Raw genomic sequence first — 16,513 nt, forward strand, 5'->3', positions numbered from 1 at the left:
AGAATGTGGCTAATGGCTGTGTGGGTGATAATGAGGCGAGACAGGAAGAGCCAGTCGTTTGGTATTAGCCTCCTGCTACAGACTGAGTGTGGTACCTTCAAAGAAGGAAGAGAGTCTTGGATTGGCTAGGAAAACTTTATTATACTCCATGCATTCAGGGAGCTCATACAAGTACATATACACACACAAACACACAATTGCATACAGGCACACACAGCTAATACTGCTCAAGGCACTGTCCACTGGGCACACAGTGGCCTTAGGGTTGAGAAAAGGCCCAGAATTCTGCTTTGATTCCTCCTCATTCTCTAGTCTCTTACGTTGCAGGCTGGGGCCCGTCCATGTCCTAGAGGCAGTACCTTCACACCTCCAGGCCAGGACCCTTGCTCAGTCCCAGTGCCTGCACCAGGTCCTCTCCGAGCCCGCTCTTCAACGTCCGTCTCACTGCAGGAACAGAGCAGGGTTAGAGAGGGTTGATGCGGTTAAGGCGGGTAGTGGGCATTTGGGGAGTACTCACAAGACTTGCGGTTGCCACGGGACCGCTTGCGCTCCCGAGCAGCTAAGGCACGAGGACTGCTCTTGGTCACTGACTGTACCAGCAGGTCCATGATCTCATCTGAAGTGTCACTGGGTAAATTGGAGACTGGGGGTTCTTCTGGGGGTGCATTGGAGGGCCCCATTGCTGTAGGCATGACTGGGGAGGTGCTCTGGACCATTCCTGAGAGAGGCCAGATAGAGAAGTCAGGACAAGGTGACCCCAAAGCCCATTGCCCCCAGTGGCCATAGGTCCCACCTCTGCTGCGGCGGCCATGTGTGGTGTCCTCCAGCTTGCTGGTCAGCAGACTCTTCATGCTGGCATGACTGTCAGCATCACCCCGCCCTGGCCCACTGCCCACGGCCACTGGGACAGATGGGTTGCTGGGGACTTCCCCAGCCACACCTGAGAACTTTTCTGTCTGTAGAGGGGAGAAGGGTGAGCTGGGAGCAGGGGAAGGAAACCACGGGGGTGGCAGTCCAAACCTGGAAAAGGTACCTACCTCAGTGATCATGCGGCCCCGTGTCTTGTTGCGCTCACGGTACGTGGCCCGCTTTTGCTGCTGCTGTAGCACCCGTTCCCGGCAAGTCCGATACTCCAGTGCAAACTCACGCAGCGTGTGGCAGAACTGCATGATGCGCACTTCCCGGGCTGCCTGGGCCGTGTACCCCAGGTACAACAGGAAGGCATGGAACCTAGGCAGGTTGGGGTGGGGAGGGATGGTGAGTCCTGCTTAGGGTGAGAGGGATGGTGATAGCAGTCCTGCCCTCTGCCCATGTCCCCACCTGTTGCAGACACGGCGGTGTACTACCCGCAGCATGGCAACACGGCGGCCACACTGGGCCAGGAAGTGGGTGAGGCGGGCACGCAGGGCTGGGGCCAGCTCGTGTTTGGCCAAGTTCCGTAGACTCTCCTCAGCTGCCCGGCTCCGATGCTCCAGCTGCCCCAGGTTCTCAGTCAGCTGCTCAAAGTCCACCTGGAAAGGCAGGGGGTATGCATGTTGTCCCCCCAAAGACAGGCACCACCTGAGGCTGCCTCTGTCAGGCTAGCCAGTCTGGTCCCTAGAGATATAGAGAGCCAAAAAGCCTCCGCCTGCCCTCCAAAAGCTCACAGTCTAATCCAGGGAAGAGACAAGTCCATTTGATCTAATGGGGAATGGAAAAGCTCTCTTGAGGGAAGTAGTGGCTAAATGAAGACCCAAAGACAGTAGGTGTAGCCAGGCCAATAGAGGAAAGAATGTTTCTGGCAGAGGATACAGCCCACACAACACCTGTAGCCGAGCACACTCTGGCACAGTAGCCCAAACATGGAGGAAAAGCCAGCCCCAGAAAGCAGCACTCCCTTTTGCCATGGCTGGCCTTAGTCAAGCCTCTGGCTGGTGCTAACCTTGGCACAGCGAGTCAGGGCGGGTATTTCTGAGTAGAGGTCAGAGGAATCAGGCCGGGTCTGGAGAACCAAGGAACAGAGATGGTGCAGCAGTGACTGTCGGCGCACTGTGTCCTTCACCTCTGACACCTTCTCCAGGTAGCTCAGCTCAAAGCCGCTGCTCTGAAAGGACCCCATCTGAGCCTGGGCCTAGCAGGCTCCAGAGCCCTGGCCCCCAGCCCTCATGCACTCCCACTAACCTGGGAACCGTTGAGGAAGTTGCCCACAGCCAACAGGGTGGCCAGGATACAGCGGAAGGTGGCATTTTGTACCAGCTGTTCCATGCCCACTTTCAGGTCAAATAGTGGCTCTGCGATTTCCTGGAGTGGGAGACAAGGGACTCTCAAACTACCTGGTCCTTGTGCTCACCTGCCCCACTTCCTGCCACATGCCATGACCTAAGTACCCGTTCCATGCTGTCATAGTCCAGCTTGAAGGCCCAGAGTTGTAGACGTGCGGCCAGGCCCCCAATGGAGGCAAGGGTCATCAGGAAATTCTCAGCTGGGCCCAGGGGTATGTCAGGATTGGCCAGCTGGGCCTCCTCAATCTTCTGCCGCTCCTCTTCCGTGGGCATCATAGTCAGCAGTTTCTGAGGATGCAACCACCACCCCACACGAAGTCCCCTCAGTGCTGGCCTGAGGCCTCAGATGTTGGTCTTGACTCATCCCCAGGTCATTTGGTCATTTGGGGTATCCCCAGGGCCTGGGGAACTGCTCTGTAGAAATGCTAAGCCCATGCCCACCATTGGAGGGACAGGAAATGCCCACTGACCAAAGGAGAGGGCCAGACCTCCCACCTCCCTGTCACACCCTTAGCTGGTATCCCTACCTCAATACCATCCTTGCTGACGGCAAACTCATCAAAGTTGAGCAGGGCAGCTTTAATGACATGCACAGGTGGCAGGGTGGTTAGGCCAATGTTGATAGCGTTGCTGCGCTTGGGGTCCAGCACTGTGGTCATTGTCCGGCGGCCCTCACCAGCTTTCTTTAAAGTTGGCAAGAGGGCAGTGTAAGACTGGGAAAGGGACTAGCTGGGGCAACAATCTACAAGGGCACTCTAAATAGCCCCTCTAAATAGCCAGATGGTGGGGGCACCCCACAACCAGGGATCTGGGATATGTAAGGCCTTGGGATGAGCTTAGATTCTAGTTAGGGCTAGACTCTGCTGATTCCTTGTTGAGAAACCTCAGACAAGACTCAATGCCTTTCTTTGCCTTGGTTTCCCCATGTGGGAAATGAGTGGCTGTGCCTGGCAGTTCAGACCCTTCAGTTCTGATTCCCTCCTCTTTCCGCTGGGGTTACCTTGCAGATGAGGGTGGGTTTACCTTGGAAGGCAGCACATCTTTGGCACGGGACTCAAACAGGTGTTCCAGCCGGGCTGTGTCCACCGAGACAGGTTCCAGTGAGGCCCACAGGGTGGGGCAGGGCCCAAAGCGGCTCCCAGAGCCTTCATGACCCCCAGCCAGCTTTAGCTCCCGCCAGAAGAGTTTTACTGTCTTCCTCTTGGTGGGGAGGGCTAGACCATCGGGTGCTGAGGGAGGAAGGGGAGTGGTGGGAGGTGGAGGTGGTGGGAGTGTGCCTTTGATGGGTGGGGGAGGTGGGGGTGGAGGAGGTGGGCCACCTCCAGAGAGCACAGGCAGTGGGGGCGGTGGGGGTGGGACCCCTTTCCCAGCCTCCACAGTCTCCATGTTCAGCATGTCCTCGTCTTCATCTTCCCCCAAATCTGAGAAGTCCAGGTCTCCAATGCAGAGCTTAGGTACACGGATAGGGAATTCCTGAATGGGCTCAGCCTTGGGGCTTGGTGGGGCCAGTGGCTCCTTGGGCTCTGGCTCAAGGCTCCGCTGGGCCCGGAGCAGACTTCGGGGGGCAGGGCTCTGGGGTGTTCTGGGTGCAGGGCCTGGTTCTGGGGAGCCCCATAGTTCCCGGGTATCTAGAGAAGAGAAGCAGCTGTCAGTGTCACGCCCTCTGGAGCAATAGGGCAACATGAGTGGATTCTGCCCACCCACCTACTCACCTGGGTGTCCATCAGCCTCATCAAGCATGGCCTCAGCCAGTGTCTCTGCTCGGCCCTGGGCCAGTGCAGCCTGCTTCTCTGTTTCTGCTGCTGCCACATTCTCCAGGAACCGGGCTCTGAGGGGAGGTACTTGTCAGTGAGGGTGTCTGACACATCCCAGCCCAGGGTGGTGTACATGCCTTGCTGGGCCCCTGGGCACTACCCCAAATTGCAGGCACACACAGACATACAGAGAACAGTCCATGCGCTGAGCAGACCCAGGACTTGCCCTCCCAAGGCAGCCCCTGTTCATTCCTCCACATCTGGGGAGGGTCACTGCCAACCCAGCATTCCCAGGTCAACATATGGGGAGAAGTTCTACTTAACAGCCAACTTGCAACCTTGCTGCTGTTCACATTCACTGTCTGATTCTAGACCCTTAGAGCAGGGGAAGGAGATAGCTGTTCCAATGGGCACACCAGGCTGTCCCATGTCTGGTAGCTTCTGAGAGCTATGACCCATGTCTAGAAAAGGGCCTGGGAAGCAAGCATTCAGCTCAAGAGTCCCATGCTTTACTGACTGAGCTACCACAACAGGCATTCAATTTATGTTGGAATAATGAATGTGATCCAGTGTCTATTTTTGAGCCCCTCTAGCCTTTGTTGGCCTTCAGTCCCTGCCCTTCTTCCCTCAGCCCTAGGTTGCTCCTCCACCCCTATACCACACATCACCCTAGATCCTAGCCCCCTTGCCTATTCCTGGGCTGAGGACATGGAAGAATGGGCTCCAGATTGGGAGTCCGTGTCTTCATTTCTGGTTGAAGCTTGTTAAGGTGTCACTATTGAACACTATGACCCCAGTGAACTGCTTCCCAGTGCTTGGTCCTTGGGTAACAAAGGAGGGCTATGTATGGGAGAGGATGGGCCTGAGAGTCCCCCAGCTCTGGCTGCATGAGGCACATGGAACCCCCGCTGGGGGAAGCAATGCTGAAGCCCTGAGCAAATGGCAGGCCTGGCAGGCTGGCCTCTGTACTTACTCCAGCACTGCCTGCTCAGTAGGGGACTGAGAGACAGGTGGGCTCTCAGGGGCCCTGGGTAGGGGGACGAGAGGAAGAGATGGTAATTATGGTGCCTGCTCCACTCCAAAGCCCAGTTGCTTGTACCCACACACAGCTGGGCAGTAATATCAGGGGTTCCTTCCCAGCCCCAGTGGAAAGAGGAGGGGTGGGGGTGACAGGACATGAAGAAACTGGAAATGGAGGGGAGAGACTGACATGAAGCAGGACAGGGCATAGTAAGAGACAAAGAACAAGAGAGTCAAGAGACGGTGACAGAGAAATAAAGAAGGGGGCAAGGAGACAGATGACAAAGGGCAAAGACAGGCAGAATGCCAGAAAGAGATGAGGAGACAAGCAGGAGGAGTAAGAGGTCCAGTCAGAGCTGAACCCCACTCCCCAGCAGTCACTTACCAAACAGGAGCAGTTTGGTGAAGTCTGGAAAGAAAGAGAAAGCATGCGTTTGGGCAGAGGAGTTTGGGCAGAGGAGGCGGAGGGCCTGTGGAGGGGCTCAGTGGAGGGACAGCTGGAGAGAGGACTCTAGGGGTGGCTTCCACTATCTTCCTACTTACTTATAGATGCTCCTCTCGCAGGAGCTGTCGGCTGATGGCCCCACAGAGATGGCAGGAAAGAGGTTCACCGAAGTAAGGAGGCCAGAAGCAGGGCCCACGAGGCTGGAGTTCAGGCTTGTCGACAGGGCAGGGCCAGTGGAGTAGGTGGAGATTACCGTTGAGGCCAGGTCTGAGGGGCTGGAGGTGGGGCCTGTCTGTGAGGCGGGGCCTGCGCGGCTAGAGACAGGGCCCGTGGGGCTGGAGGCGGGGCTTATCAACAGACAAGGCCTCGGCAGGCAGATCCACCCCTCCCCAAGTGCTAGGGCAAGTTCTATCTTACCCAGGCTCGGTGGAGCGCAAAGGGCAGCTCCCGCCTTCTAGAGATCGGCGGCTCCTCTTGCCCTCCTCTGAAGAGGGCTTTCTGCGTTCCCGCCTTCCACCTGCAGCGGCTTCATCGATGTCTCCATCCTCCAACCGCAGGGCATTCTAGTGGAGGTAGACCCAGATGTGAGCCGCTGGCGAACTGCACCTCCTTCTTCCCCGCCAGTTGTGCCCAGGTGACCCAGCCCACCTCATAGAGCACCAGCTGTGTGCGCAGGTCCACATCAGTACCCGAGGTGCCCAAATGGCGCTGGACCAGGGCCTCCATGCCTTGCTGCTCCAGTGCATCTGTCACATCATAGAAGGTGTCCTGGTCTGGGAGTGCTGCCAGTGTCTAGAGGGTGGGGATGGGAGGGCAAGGCTAAGGCTGATGGAGACTGGAAGTCAGGAGCCTAAGGGGCCCAGAATTGGCACCTGGTTCCCCCCTATTCGGCCATACCCACCTTGTTGATGAGGGTGACTGTGTACACCAACAACTCAGGGTCAGCGCCATTCTTCTCCTCCAGGATGGACACCAGATTGGCCCAAGGAAGAGAGCCTGACACAGAAAGGGGAGCAGTCATGCGGGGACAGGTAGGAGAGAGGGCTCTGAGTGGGGGTTGAGGGGGGAGGAGGAACAGTCTCTCACCTGTAGAGCTGGCCACAGAACTGACAGCATGGATAAGCAGCGGTGCATTGTTCTCAGAGTATTCCACAAACACCAGCAGCAGCTTCAGGGCTGTCTTCACCACCAAGCGGGACTAGGGGGAGGGGTCACCACATATGAGTGGGGCTTGGGCCAGACTTGTATCAGCTCCTGGTGGGGAGGGGTAAGGGCTTCTGGGGCTGGACTCAAAGAGGAGAGTCTAGGCAGAAAGACCCTGGCCCCAGAACCAGGTGTTGGAGTACGTTCTAGACTTAGACGAGCCTCAGACTCATTCAATTCCAGCCCACTTTGCAGAATAGGAGACTGAGGTCCAGAGAGAGGCAGTGGGAAAAGGGTGCATGGCTGTGTGGAGGGCCACTTACCATGCTGGCACACAGTGTGTACAGCCACTGTACAGTCTCACTGTGGGCCACCACCCCTAGCATCCCATCCACAAAAAGCATCAGCTGGCCTAGTGCTGGGGACACAGAGACAAGAAGAGGTCAGTAAGGGGTCACTGAAGGCAGGGGTCATGGGGGAGGAGTTGGACTTACCTCGGAGGATGTAGGTCTGGTAGTTGTGGTCGGCAGCAGCACCCACACGGATCAGGCAACTCAGCCCCTCTGAGTGTACAAATTCAGGCACCAGGTCCTTGTCCTCCTGGGGGCACCATGGGGAAATTTAAGCAGGGCTCAGGCTGGACACCCACCCCCAGCCCACTTCTGGGCCTCACCTGGAAGATCTGCTTTAGTGAGAAGAGGGAACGGCGGAGCTCAGGGCCACTGGAGCCATACAACTTTTCTGCAAGGGGTAGGTGGGCATGGAAACCTCAAGGGGACACAACCCCCCACCAAAGAATATTCTAGTGCCTGAGCCCCCTACCTCCTCCTCCACTCCCTGACTCTGGGCAACCCCCAATCCGGTTTAGTTGCAGCATTAGCCCTGGCCCTGAAAGGAGAGGTCAGGATAGGAGTGGGAAGGGGCCACACATCCTGTCTCCCATGTGCTTTGTCCACTGTCCAGCACAGGCCTGAAAGAAACTGAGCCAGCAGCGCTGGGGAGGGGCATTCTTGGACACTAATGTCCTCATACACTCACCCAAGATGGCATTGACCCTCACGGAGAGTTGAGTACGCAGGATAAGTGTAGGCTTTCGCCCTTTGCTGGAATTAAGCAGCCTAGTCAGCAGTTTTCAGGCCATTCCTCAGGGTCCCTGCCCCCCACACCAAGGCAGCTAAACACCACCCCACATGCCACTCCTGGCCCAACTCCCTCCTCCTCAACAGGAGGGTTTGTGCAAACATAGGTATCTCAGGTATGTGGGAGATCACACACATCCCGCCTCCTCCCCCCCCCCCCCCATCCCAGGCATCAGGTAACACTGGCCAGGGATTCCCCTGGCACAGTCATGTGGGGTGGCATGGCAGGAGGTGACCCTCAGCCTAGGCTAGAGATCAGGTGTCTTGGCTGCTGACACCTGAGTCAGCCCCTGGTGGAGGCAAGGGTAGGGGTCAGCCTTGCCTTCCTGGTCCCATGAGCTCTGACCTGATCTCTTCATAGAAGCCCTCCAGCATCTCCCGCTGCTCTTCCAGAGAAAGCTCAGGGTCCAGGTAGTATCCAGAGGGAGACACTTGTAGAGCACAGTCCTCCAGCTGGGGGCAAAGGGAATAGTTGTCAGGGCTGGGAAAGGGGTGGTAGAGATATGTATGGAGACCCCATGACCTTCTACTTCCACTCAGAGAGCCAGCAGAGCGGCATACCACAGGGTGTATGTTGCAGCCATGCATTCTTTCAGCAGTCATTTCTCATGGGCCTACCGTGCACGAAGCCCATCTACCTCAGATGCCAGGCTTTCTTGCCCTTTGAATGTGCTGTGTCTTCTGGCTAACACCTACCATTCTGCATGTTTCAGATTAGGTAATGCTTTTTTGGAACACTTTCCTGAACTCCTGTAGCCAGTGCTATGCAACCTGTTCCACCCCATGTGTGAGGCCTTCCATACAGCATTATAATATCCTAGACACTAGTCTCCTTCCCCACTAACCATGAGATCTCTGGGTTCAGGCAGCATGTCTGTCTTGCCCCATGCTATATCTGCAGAGCCTAGCACAGCCCTATGGCTCACAGTAAGTGCTCACTAAACATGTTGAGCTCATGAACATGAATAAGGAAAGGGAATAGAATATGGGACGAAGTTCCTGCCTTCAAGGAAGTTCACAGCCCTGGGGGTGATAAGCTGCATCCACAAAGCATTCAAGCCCAGGGAGAAAGTGTTAAGAATATTGGTGCAAACCCAGCTGGAAGGTGTGTGTGTGTGTGTGTGTGTGTGTGTGTGTGTGTGTGTGTGGTATGTGTGTCTCCCTGAATTGAGACAGCGAGGAACAGTGAGTAATCCATAGGCTATCAGTCCCTTCAGGCCTCAGGGTCTTTGCCCTGCCCCAAGTGAGCTAGACCTCAGAGGCCTCCAAGGGGCCTGTTAAAAACTAGGTTTTAGGGTCTGACTCTATCAGTCTATAGCAGGTCCCTGAAACCTGCATTGTACGAGGCACACATTCTATCCGTGTGTGTGCTTCCCAAGTATCTCTATCATGCCCCCTGCCCGGCTCCCCTCTACTACCACCAGGCATGACACTTGGCCTCTTGAGAAGTACCTGTAGAGAAGTGACTCCCGAGAGTCTGAGGGCAGCACTGTGCCTCTCCCAGACACTTCCCCCATAGCACAGAGCCAGTATGCAGGGCTCAGCAAAGTCCCCTTATATTGAGTGGCCCTGCTCCTTGGGTTGCTATGGCCCAGGGAGAGCCCACCTCTGGAGAAGCAGAGTATTTTCTGGTTTCCATCTTACTGGGAAAGTCAGTCCCAACATCTGTCCCACTGTTCTGTCAGCACTGCCCTGCTCTGGGCCCAGTCCAAGGACTTACAGCTGCTGTTGGTCCCCTGGGAGAAAGGGAGCCCAGCTCCTACCCCTACCCGTTTCTGCTTTATACTCTGCTCATGTCTGAGAGACTGACCTAGCTCCTTCCTGGCAGTTCAGCCTGTGAGGCCCTTGGGTGACACCCCCTCTCCTTCCCCCACTCCCCCCACCCCCGCCTTGCCTGGGACATGGGACATAGGACAAACACTCTAGCCTGTTCTCTGTCCCACTTCCTGCCTGGCTGCCTGCCCTCCCTTGGGCGCCTTGGGCGGGCCTGGCCTCTCTCCCCTCCCTGAGAGCAGAGTCATCTTCTCCAGGGCCTAGTGGGAACAGGCCTGAGATGGGGTGGCAAGGCCCCAGGCCTGGGGTACTTTATCTTGGGCCAGCTCAGCTGAGGGCAGCCCCACATTCCTCCTGATCCCTCTTCCCACATGGTGACTCAGCAGCCTACCCACTCCACCCCCATCCAGGCATAGCTGCATCTCCTTCTACCTTGGACTAGAGGATTCTAGGACCCTAGAGAAACATATCCACACAGCCTGGCACAGCCCCAGAGAAACAAACCCCTTCAGGGATCCCCCAAATCACACATATATGGAATAGCTCATTCATGCAAACATTCGTGAACCCGGCTGTTTTTAGGTGCTAAAGACATAGTGGGGAGCCCAGCTGGGGAGGGCCAGCAGCCTTACCTCAGAAAAAGGCCACAAGTGGCTGCCTGGGTGGCTCAGTTGGTTAAGTGTCCAATTTTATTTCAGCTCAGGTCATGATCTCATGGTTTGTGGGATTGAGCCCCCATCAGGCTCTGCACTGACAGTGGGAAGCCTACTTGGGATTCTCTCTCTCCCCCTCTCTCTGTCCCTTCCCCATGCTTGTGCTATCTCTCTCAAAATAAATAAATAAACATAAAAAAAAAAAAAAGACCACAGGGGCGCCTGGGTGGCTCAGTCGGTTAAGCGTCTGACTTTGGCTCAGGTCATGATCTCGTGGTCTGTGAGTTCGAGCCCCGCGTCGGGCTCTGTGCTGACAGCTCAGAGCCTGGAGCCTGCTTCGGATTCTGTGTCTTCCTCTCTCTCTGACCCTCCCCCGTTCATGGTCTGTCTCTCTCTGTCTCAAAAATAAATAAACGTTTAAAAAAAATAAAAAAATTAAAAAAGACCACAAATAAATATAGAAGCACAACTGCCATGAGTGCTAAGAAAGGAGAGGGGCAGAGTGCCATAAAGGTAAACACTGGAGGGTGATTATATTATACCTGGTATGTACTTCCACACCCAGGTTTACGATCTGGTGTGTGTGTGTGTGTGTGTGTGTGTGTGTGTGTGTGTGTGTGTGTACATACACGCTCTGGAGGAGCACAAGCCCAAGAAGCACACGTACAGAAAGCTCGGATCAAGCAGGATGTCTTCCCCTCCTGCAAGCACGCTTACATGCTATTTACATGCTATAATCCCAAGTAAGCAGAGAATGGCCCTCTCCTTCCAGGATACTTGCATCTATTTGGGGTAGAGTCCTGAAGGCCAAGTGCTCTATCACCCAGCCTCCTCAGATGAGCAGATTTAAACCCTTTCCCTCCATGGTGGCAGCAGTGGCCTCCCTAGCCATTTTGTCTTATTCTTCCAGGGCCCCATTTCTAGGAAGAAGTCCAGAGGTAACAGCCAGCCCAGAGCCTCCAGGTTGGTGCCCCTCTCCCCTAACCTAGTTGCCTGTCCTGGGTAGAGATGGGGGGTGATAGGCTAGGATAGCAAAAAACAGAGACTTCCTGTCAGCTGGATGGTGCTTGTCCCTCACACCCCTGCCCCCTTCCTCGGGTCACCCTTCTGAGAGCCAAACCTCTGGTGCTTGTTTCTCACACCATGGGGCTGGGCCAGGCCAGAGTAAGCCTGAACACTGGTCCCTGCTGACAGCACTTAGGGTCAGCACAGGGCCAGCGTGGGCTCATATCCTTGACTCCCTCCTGGCTCTTGTCTTTCATGCTTCTCTGTGTCTTAGAGTGGAGTCCTCTCCATTCTTCCCAGGCTCAGACCCTCCCTTCAGCATCCAGCCCACTTTTTCTTGGTTCTCTGGGCTCAAGCTTTTCTGGCAGCCGAAACCAACTTGTTACATATGATTTTAAATGCAGGGCCAAACTGAGGAGACCATGGTGTCTACTCCCCAGTATTTTTCATAACTGCAAATCAGGCAAGAATGGCCACGCCAGGGGCAGGGAAAGAAGATGGAGAAGAGGGCAGAATTATATGCTGAAGGACTCCTATTTTAGGAAATGATTTTGTTGCTTTTTTCTTCTGCTTTCCTATAAACACAAGACCCTTGGGGCACCTGGCTGGCTCAATCGGAGGAACTCTAGATTTCAGGGTCATGATTTGAGCCCCATGTTGGGTATAGAGATCGCTTAAATAATAACTAACGAAATAAATAAATAAATAAATTTTAAACACGAGAGAGACCCTGTGCTCTAACAACCCTCCTTCTCCTGTTATCTTGGGTTTCCAATTAGACCATGACTTCCTAGATGAGACACTATGGATGGGCCTTGAGGAGGGAAATCCATATTAGTTATGCCTCCTCTGTGTCACATACCAGCTTGCCTAGTTGTTTGAATCTCCTGATAATCCTTTTTTTAATGTTTATTTATTTATTTTGAAAGAGAGGGAGTGCACGTGTGCACATGTGTGAGCACAGGCACACGCAGGGGAGTGGCAGAGAGGAGAGGGAGAATCCTAAGTAGGCTCCACTGTCAGCACAGAGCCTGACACAGGGCTAGATCAGGAATTGTGAGATCATAACCTGAGCCAAATCAAGAGGCAGATGCCTGGGGCACCTGGGTGGCTCAGTCGGGTAAGCATCGACTTCAGCTCAGGTCATGATCTCATGATTTGTGAATTTAAGACCCATGTCAGGCTCTGAGCTAGCTCAGAGCCTGGAGCCTGCTTCCAACTGTGTCTCCCTCTCTCTCTGTCCCTCCCCTGCTCATGCTCTGTCTCTGTGTGTGTGTCTCTTTCTCTCAAAAATAAATAAACACTTAGGAAAAAAAAAAGAGTTGGATGCTTAACTGACTAAGCAATCCAGGTGTCCCAGACAATTTTTTTTTTTTAACTTTTATTTACTTAAGTAATCTCTGCACTCACCATGGGGCTCCAATTCATGACCCTGAGATCAAGAGTCACATGCTCTTCCAACTGAGCCAGCCAAGCCCCCTTCTCCTGATAATCCTTTTACAGGTGAGGAAACCAAAGCTCAGAACCTCAGTGAATATGCCCTAGGCTGCACAACCAGGATTGGAACCAGGGCTAACTGAGGCTAGATCTTGAATGGATGGACTTTGGAAGTGCTCCAGGAAACCCTGGAGGGGAGGTGGAGGGAGGGTTGGAGCCTCTAGTGTTGTCAAGGGCTAAAGACTACCCCTCAGCTTTCTGGACTCTGCAAATACCCCAAACTGGTCCTCAAATTTGTAGCAAGCAAAGGAACACCAGTGAACACACACACATCATACACACCAAGGTAATAGTGCCTAAATCTGCAAGGATCTAAGTCCTGAGGTTGCTCACCAGGCTGCAGCCCAGGCTCCCTACCCCAGAATGACCAGTAAATTGGACATGGTGGTCCCAGGAAAAGCTGGAAGAAGGCCATGATCCATGCCCACATCCCAATCTTCTAGTATCCCCCAAAGACCTCCATATCAGGAGAATAAATGGCTCAATTCATCACCAGAGCACCTCATCTTACCCTTAAGAATCCTCTGGGACCCCTCCAGTTGGTCCCTGTCCAAGCAGGTCAGGTTCACACTTTAGCCCCCTTGCAACAACTGCTTCTGAGGGGTAAACTGAGGCTGGAGTAGGGACGGTGCAAGGTCAGGAAACATTCCAGGACAGTGCCACTCCTGTCCTTCTCTAATGTTTAGCCACAGCTGGGGAAACAGAGTTACTGGTGACAGAAAGTTTTCTAGGGTTATCCCTGCTGCTAGAAGTAGGGGGCTCCTCTGGCCTTTGCATCAGGGACCGAGCAGCATTTGGGTCTCTCTGCCCAGAGTCCACGGAGAAGTCAGTGCTATCTCAGATGTGTCAGAGTTTATAGGTGTCCGAGAGGGGCTCCTGAGGCATTGCCCAGAAGAGCAAAAGGTAGCAGAACTCTGGGTAAAGAGATAAAATGCAGGGCCAGAGGGCCAGGTCTCCTCTGGGCAAGAGCAGGTCCCTGGACTGGGAGAGGCTTGAAACAGAGGGAAGACAGATACTTCTAAATTCCCCTGGGGACACCAGGCATGGCCCAAGGCATTGCCAGGACCCTCTCCACCCCCTTCCACCGGCCCCCTTCCCAAGGCCAGGAGATGAGTCAGAGGCTGTGGCTAGGAGCTTCCTCCTAGACTAGGAGGAAATGAGCAAGGCCTTCTCAGACCTGAAAGCTCTAAACAGTTTAAAAAGGAAGCCCCCAGGGGAACTCTAGTGGCTGGGCCCAGCCCAATGGGGTGCATGGGGTGGAGCCCCAGAGAGAAAGTGGGCTGGGCCTTTGTGCTTTCCCAGGGTCTGCAGGGATGACGGTCAGTGCCCAGAATGGGAGGGGAGATGTCCACTTGGCTGTGTCCTGTTCCCCTACTAGACAAATGTACCCGAGGATAAAGCATTAAGTAGAGACCCCCTCCCTCTTATTTCTGCTCTCAGCCTAGAATGGGAATGCCTGGGTTTCTGGGCCACCTTTCCTCTCTATAGGGCTATCTAGGCAGGCTTGAGTCGTGTCTGTGCCCCTGGGGCACACCCTTATAGGACTCGGGGAGGAACCAGCTGTTGACATTTCCTGCAAGGAGGAGCCCTGCTCCCCCTCTCAGCTCTCTGATGTTCCTCCCCCTACCCTATTCTCAGCCCTTCTTCCTTCAGCCTTCTATTCTGGGGCTGTGGTCACAGTTTATATTTGGGATGAACACATCACAGTGTATCTGACCATTCCTGGCAGAACTGCCAGCCCCAGGGAGTCCTGGCTACAGGCACAGTAGTAACCCAGTGTGCCCACCAGCATATCCTGCCTGTGTCCTCAGGTACACCAAGTGGGATATCCTAAAAGTGAGGAGCCCAGGAATGTCTGAGCTGAGGGGTACTTAACACATTCTCAATCTGAGCTCAGTGGTGTCCTTAGCTAGGGAGCACAGAACAGAGGGCAGAACACCTGGTGCAGTAGGGAGATGGATCCCTAAATGAGAGGAAGAAGCAAGGGGTGGTTTCTTCCTGTCCCTGTCCTCCTAAATCTGCCCCTAATTGGGAAGAGGCGTGTTAGGGCTAAGTCCTGTCCTAGAGTGGCAGTAGAAGGAATACTATGTTCTCTGTAATGCTCCAGGCTTATTTCAGCACCAAGAGTTTCATGAGCCTGAAGGCAGGAATCTGGCCTCAGTTTAGCAGCCCTCTCTCTCCAGTGCCTATCCTGAATTGAAAGTGGCCTCGGGCTGGATGTGCTTCTTCCAGGCGCACCTCAGTTTCCCCCTTTGAACAGGGCAGCACAAAAAGGGTTGCATCAAAATTCTAAAGTGGGCAGTGTGCTGCAACCTTCAAGCCGTGGCCTTGAAGCTCGGGCTCTGCCCGGACACGGGCCGCTCCCCGGGGCCAATAATCTCACCAACTCTCCCGCCCGCGCTCAGAGGCGGGGCGGGCCTGCAGAGCAAGGAATGCAGGCTGGGGGCCCGGCGCCCGGGGCACATTCCAGGGGAGACCCCGGGCCCAGGGGGCAAGTTTGCGCAATTCGCCCCCCAGCTAAGGCTGAGAGCAAGGGAGGGCACCCCCACCAACTCCCTCTCCTTTTTCTCGCCACTCGGTGAGGACTGGCCGCGGGGAACCCTGGGGGGTGGTAGCGCACCTCCCAGAGTCCTGGCCCGGAAACCCAGAGCGCCGGAAAGGGCTGCCTGCGGGGGACTGAGCTCAGGGAGCCGGAGGGGAGGTAGGGCCAACCATCTGGAAAAGGGCCTCTCCCAGCACTGTGCACTAGTCGGCTCTGGTACGCAGGCAAACTAGGGCAGGCCGGCGGTTTAAAATTAGCCGGGCTCGCCCCCTCCCTTCTAGCCGTGGGCTGGTGGAGGCTGGAGTACGGGATGGTGGGGGCCGTGACTCAAAGGGCTTTTCCACCAGTGCAGCCACTGGCTCTCTGCGTGTCCCGGGCCAGGTCGCTTCCCGGGGACTCCCCTCACCCCGTGAAGTCTCTCTTCTACTCTCACTCCCTACCCAGGCCCCCACCTACAGGGGCAACGCTCTATGGGGCAGGACCCAATCCAGCCAACAGAAACCGCTCCAAGCTTTTGCCACCCCCAGTGGCCCGCCCCGGTCCGCCCCTCCTCCTGGTCCCGCCCCACCTCACCTGAAGCAGGTGGAAGCTGGTCCTTCCCCAGCTCCGAACTCCTTGTCCGCTACCACCCAAACATCTACCGTCACCTTATCCAGATCGGTTACCCAAGCAGACAGGCAGCGAGTGGACCCCAAACACCTCCCCAGATGGGCCTCACTTTGAGGGGGCAGCCAAAGTGGCGCAGACAACAAGCTCCCACCTCCCTTCTTGAGCTTCCCTCAACTTGAGAGGCGTCCCGCGAAAGCGAGGCAGCTTGGACCGTAGGTCCCCAGCCCAAGACTTTCCCGCAGGAACGCACCCACTCCCGCCTCTCCCCGAGGGGTACCTCCCAAAGGCTTTCATGGCGCCGACCATGAACCTTTGATCGCCCCCAACCTTTCTTTGGGCCCCCTCACCTTCAGCGGCGCCGCCAACAGGCGATGCAGCGCGGGTATCTGCGTACTCAGGGGCAGTGCCCCGTCCAGGCTACAGGTGGGGGCTCGGCGCGGCTCCGGGAAGTTGGCACATGCGAAGGGGTCGGTGTCCTCCAAGTACTGCACCCGCACGGTCACCGCTGATACCGGGTCCCCATCTCCGCGGTCTTCCTCGCCCGCCATGGTTCTGTCAGGGGCTCGCGCCGCGCGCCTCCGGGAGGATCCCGGCTACGCCGCGGCGTCTACTCCACTAGCTCGGCTGTCTGGGCCCGGCCGGACCGGACGCTGCTGAGGGGAGGAGCCAGAC

The 16,513-nt window shown here is 55.6% G+C and overlaps 1 protein-coding gene across 3 annotated transcripts; it reads right to left on the reverse strand.

The window, feature by feature from the left end:
* Positions 1–121: 121 nt before the first annotated feature.
* On the reverse strand, positions 122–16,508 carry FHOD1 (formin homology 2 domain containing 1). 3 transcript variants are annotated; one of them, XM_049622846.1, is made up of 22 exons: positions 16,189–16,507; positions 8,109–8,215; positions 7,662–7,726; positions 7,297–7,364; positions 7,118–7,223; positions 6,947–7,041; positions 6,567–6,678; positions 6,382–6,476; positions 6,129–6,272; positions 5,898–6,043; positions 5,579–5,815; positions 3,974–4,089; positions 3,285–3,889; positions 2,789–2,944; positions 2,367–2,549; positions 2,161–2,280; positions 1,922–2,083; positions 1,321–1,511; positions 1,038–1,230; positions 794–956; positions 518–718; positions 122–444 (listed from the first exon to the last, which is right to left on the reverse strand). In XM_049622846.1, the coding sequence occupies exons 1-22, from the start codon at positions 16,387–16,389 to the stop codon at positions 362–364; spliced, it is 3,549 nt and encodes a 1,182-aa protein (XP_049478803.1). In that variant the 5' UTR covers positions 16,390–16,507; the 3' UTR covers positions 122–361. The 3 variants fall into 3 exon arrangements, with proteins under 3 accessions (XP_049478803.1, XP_049478802.1, XP_049478804.1); XM_049622845.1 differs by having other exon boundaries at positions 794–1,230; positions 16,189–16,508; XM_049622847.1 differs by lacking the exons at positions 7,297–7,364; positions 16,189–16,507 and having other exon boundaries at positions 794–1,230; positions 8,109–8,200.
* Positions 16,509–16,513: the final 5 nt, after the last annotated feature.

Source organism: Panthera uncia (genome assembly GCF_023721935.1).
Source record: "Panthera uncia isolate 11264 chromosome E2 unlocalized genomic scaffold, Puncia_PCG_1.0 HiC_scaffold_20, whole genome shotgun sequence".
Lineage (NCBI taxonomy): Eukaryota > Metazoa > Chordata > Mammalia > Carnivora > Felidae > Panthera > Panthera uncia.